Raw genomic sequence first — 3925 nt, 5'->3', positions numbered from 1 at the left:
TTTTTGTCATGTTTGTTTTCTAATTGTGCATGTTAAATGCTCTTTTTTCCTTTTGTTGTGTTTCTATGTCTTGCCTGCTCAAATAATATAAAGAAATTGCATTATTATTTGGGCTGACATGGGATTTGTTTGTGCACTTACTGTATGCTAAAACATTTGAAAAACAACCAAGAAGAAAAACTTTTAAGTAAATAGAATATGTTATGAGACAAACAGTGTTGCTTGTGTCAGTACACAGTGTGTATATCTATATCTATATATGATATTCTTGTATGTTTATGTTGTTTATGTTATTAATTTATGTAGATTTCTCTTATTCATTTGTTAAAAAAAATGTGCTTAAAATCTGAAAGGTGCAGTAGAAATAAAAATAGTCTATATTATTTATTTCCACCAAGAGCCAATTACAGAACTTTCTACCAGTAGGCTAGTGATTTAACGTTCAAATAGCAGACAAAAGAGACCTAGAATCGACTTGTTGTGTAGAAACACTATTTCCATAAGGATCAAAAGGACGTAGGGCAATGACGTTTGAAATCCTTTGAATTAAATTTCAGAGTCTGTGCTGCCATCTACTGGAAAATGTATAACTTATCATCCAAACTGATCTTTCGGATGGCTTGGGGGAAGACGAAATTCTCACATTTTACTGCCATCTAGTGGAAGCACAGCGGTACTGTGCGCGTGCACGCTGAGGGGGGTAGACTTTAGCCGGGCAGTCGGAATAGACCATTTACGCAAAAACCGGAAATACGTCAAGGAAGTGTAAACCCATTTCCGGTGTAAGCTTTGTTGACGGAGAAATGGCAGCTACCGTTAGAGTGTTTTCGACTAGCCTGACTTGTCTTCCGAAGTTCACCAGCGCCGATGTGGTGAAGAGTGTGGAGATACATTCGTCCACTAAAGGGAACAAACTGGACAAGGGATATAAATTCTTCCACGAAGAGTTTATCCACAATTACCAAGGTAAGAAATCAAGAAATTGCTATAGCTAGCTTTAACCATATCACCGGTTACTCTGTTAACGTTAACTGTAAAGTAAGTAACTTAATGGTAAATCTTAGGTGTTGTGAATTTGTAATATAAGGTATAACACATCGCAGTGAATATGTCGTGTGTATGTTTAAGTGAGAGGGTATGAGATAACATATAACAACCAGTAATTTGGTGAAGCTGTACTAGGTAAATGTTACTGACATTGTGTTGTGACTTAACGTTAACGTTACGAAGTAAAGTTGTGTATTTCTATGTGAGATAACACGTAATATTTTCTTGTTGCATGCGGTTATATAGTATCAAATATACTCCAGGGACAGGTTGTAGTGAGAGGTAGATGCTTCAGGTCAATGAGGAAGAGCGAGGAGCCTCACAAACTGGAGGTTTGACTATAGACAGAATGCCGGTTGGCAAAAGTTCAAAAAGTTGCCCGTTCAGGCGTGTTCACTCTTCTTGCTGCGGTTGCGGCACTTTCTTCACTTACTATTTCTTTACTGAAAGTTATAGTATCATGTTATTATGAACATTGATGTAACAGCGCAAGTATGACTTCAGTGTAACCTATTTAATTTGTTATTGTGTCTAGATATCACTGGAGGCAGAAAGTGCCAACCTGAAAGCGTTCACCTGCAGTTGTGCGGCTGGTAAAGGATTCTGCAATCACATAGTTGCCATCCTGTACCAGACCGCTCATTATTCACAGCTGGGTCTGCAGGCTGTTCCACCCCCCCTTGCCTGCACAAGTGGCTTGCAAAGATGGCACAGACCAAGAACACAGGTGGGTTTGTGATAAACATGTCATTATGATTTAAGAACCGATGCGTATCTAAACAACTGTAAATTATTATAAAAGCACCCCCAGTAGTGACTACAGACTAGGGCTGCACAATATATAAAAATTATTGAAATATCACAAATGTATATATCGCATATGCATATCGCACCGGCTTGCAGTAACTGTGGTCATGAACAAAAGACAAAGAGAAAATCACACTGCTCTTGGCTGAATAACTTTTGTAGCTTTAATAGGAATCAGTACACTGTATATTTAATTCATACAGTGAAAACTAGCAGCGTTTTATTTTTACATTTGATAATTCAGTTTCTTTTGTTAAATAAACCTAATGTAGGCCTTCTTGAAACCCTAAACCCAGTTGTTTACACTGATGTTAAAATAACACTTACTTCTTATGCGCCAGTAAAACACTGCTGTTCACTTGCAGAAGCTGTAGGGATGTTTTCTTGCCACAAAAAGAATGTGAAACACGTATGTAGGTTATATAATTTTAAAGATAATTTAAGTTTATTTTACACACTTTAAGCATATTTATTGAGTTATCGCATAATGCATTTTTCTTCAATATCGTGCAGCCCTACTACAGACTGTAACTGCTTTTTGTCTTTTACTTTTTTTAAGGGAATCCATCCTGAACCTGTTAGTGAGCTAGTGGTGCAAAAGCCCAAAACAGTGGGTCAGAACGGTCTGAGGTCCACATTGTACAAGGCATATACAGGTGATTAATTTGTTAACTGTTTGATTGTTGCTTTGTGAGTAAGTTAAGTTTTTTTTTTGTTATGACTAACATCATTATGGTTACCGCAGATACAATAAATAAAATGTAAATGAAGTTAAGCACTCATGTCTAACTTTTCTTTTGTGTGACCAATAATCTTGTGTATCTCTTTGCTCTTTTGTCTAGGACCACTGCCAGATCCATATATGATGGCATCTGGAAGCAAATTAAGCCAGGTGCAGCCCCAGCCTCTCATGGCTGTTATATTGGATGGGGTTTCTGAGATGGAGCTGACGCCATCTAAATTTGGGTCTGTCCCTCGTGGATCCCCCATGTCCTATCACTGTCCACCCAAGAAGTCCAGCGACCTCATCCTACACCACATGGCTCCAGAATTTCCGTCCCTTCCTCTGATGCAGCACACTTTTCCCAGGTTGCATTTCGTGCCGACATTACATCAGTTAATGCATCTCCAGTCTCTTGAAGTGTCACCGCAGCTGTCCAGCGAGATAGCAAAAGAAACTCAGCAGCAGTCCAAATGTCCTGCGTGGACACAGCTACGGCGACCAAGGCTGACTGCCAGTCGTTTTTGGGATGCTTGTTGTAGTAAGGCGTGTCGTGAAGAGCAGGAGTCTGCAGCTATTCAGATGATCAGAGGCTGCACAAAGCAAACAGCTGCAATGAAGCGTGGTCTGCTGGTGGAGCCTGAAGTGCTGGCAAACTATGCTGAACTGATGCAAGTTAATGTGCTACCAGCAGGATTCGTCATTCACCCTGACGCACCACATCTCGGGGCCAGTCCAGACGGTCGGGTGTATGACCCTTCAGAGTCGCCTCCTTTTGGCCTGGTTGAGGTGAAGAGCAGCACAAAAAATGATCCATCTCAAGTTGCTCACCTCAAGGTGCAGGAAGGCCACGCTAGTCTGAAGCGTTCACATAAATACTACTGGCAGGTTCAGGGCCAACTGGCAATCACAGGACTGACATGGTGTGACTTTGTTACAGATACCTTTTCAAATTTAACTGTTGAAAGAATTTGGCGTGATGACTCATTCATTGCGGAAATGAAAGAGAAATTAGATGTATATTATTATGGCACATACATGAATGCATACCTTGAATTCCAGTAATCTTGTCTTTACCAATCAGTTTTGCCTTCTGTCTTACTGTTGATGAACTGTAATGTTTTTTTTTTATTGTAAATGTTTGTGTTATTTATTGAATAAGTTGTTATTAATCAGTTGATGTTACACATATATACCAAAAAATTAAAGGATGCATCATTTTGACCAAAATTGTTTTAATCGTTCATCTAATGTTTTAGTGAAATCAGTCACATTTCAACAGAACAATATTAAACAATATTAATATAACAATTATATTTAATTTAAAGTTTAAGAATATGTGGGAACACT

General features: G+C 38.8%; 1 protein-coding gene across 2 annotated transcripts; it reads left to right on the top strand.

The window, feature by feature from the left end:
- Positions 1-792: 792 nt before the first annotated feature.
- LOC127650636 (uncharacterized) lies at positions 793-3778 on the top strand. 2 transcript variants are annotated; one of them, XM_052136200.1, is made up of 5 exons: positions 825-966; positions 1583-1774; positions 2220-2263; positions 2414-2510; positions 2697-3778. In XM_052136200.1, the coding sequence occupies exons 2-5, from the start codon at positions 1753-1755 to the stop codon at positions 3638-3640; spliced, it is 1107 nt and encodes a 368-aa protein (XP_051992160.1). In that variant the 5' UTR covers positions 825-966; positions 1583-1752; the 3' UTR covers positions 3641-3778. The 2 variants fall into 2 exon arrangements, with proteins under 2 accessions (XP_051992159.1, XP_051992160.1); XM_052136199.1 differs by lacking the exon at positions 2220-2263 and having other exon boundaries at positions 793-966; positions 1647-1774.
- The last annotated feature ends 147 nt before the right edge of the window (positions 3779-3925 follow it).

This window comes from Xyrauchen texanus, chromosome 10 (assembly GCF_025860055.1).
Source record: "Xyrauchen texanus isolate HMW12.3.18 chromosome 10, RBS_HiC_50CHRs, whole genome shotgun sequence".
Classification (NCBI taxonomy): domain Eukaryota; kingdom Metazoa; phylum Chordata; class Actinopteri; order Cypriniformes; family Catostomidae; genus Xyrauchen; species Xyrauchen texanus.
This window is presented reverse-complemented; position numbering and strand designations above follow the sequence as displayed.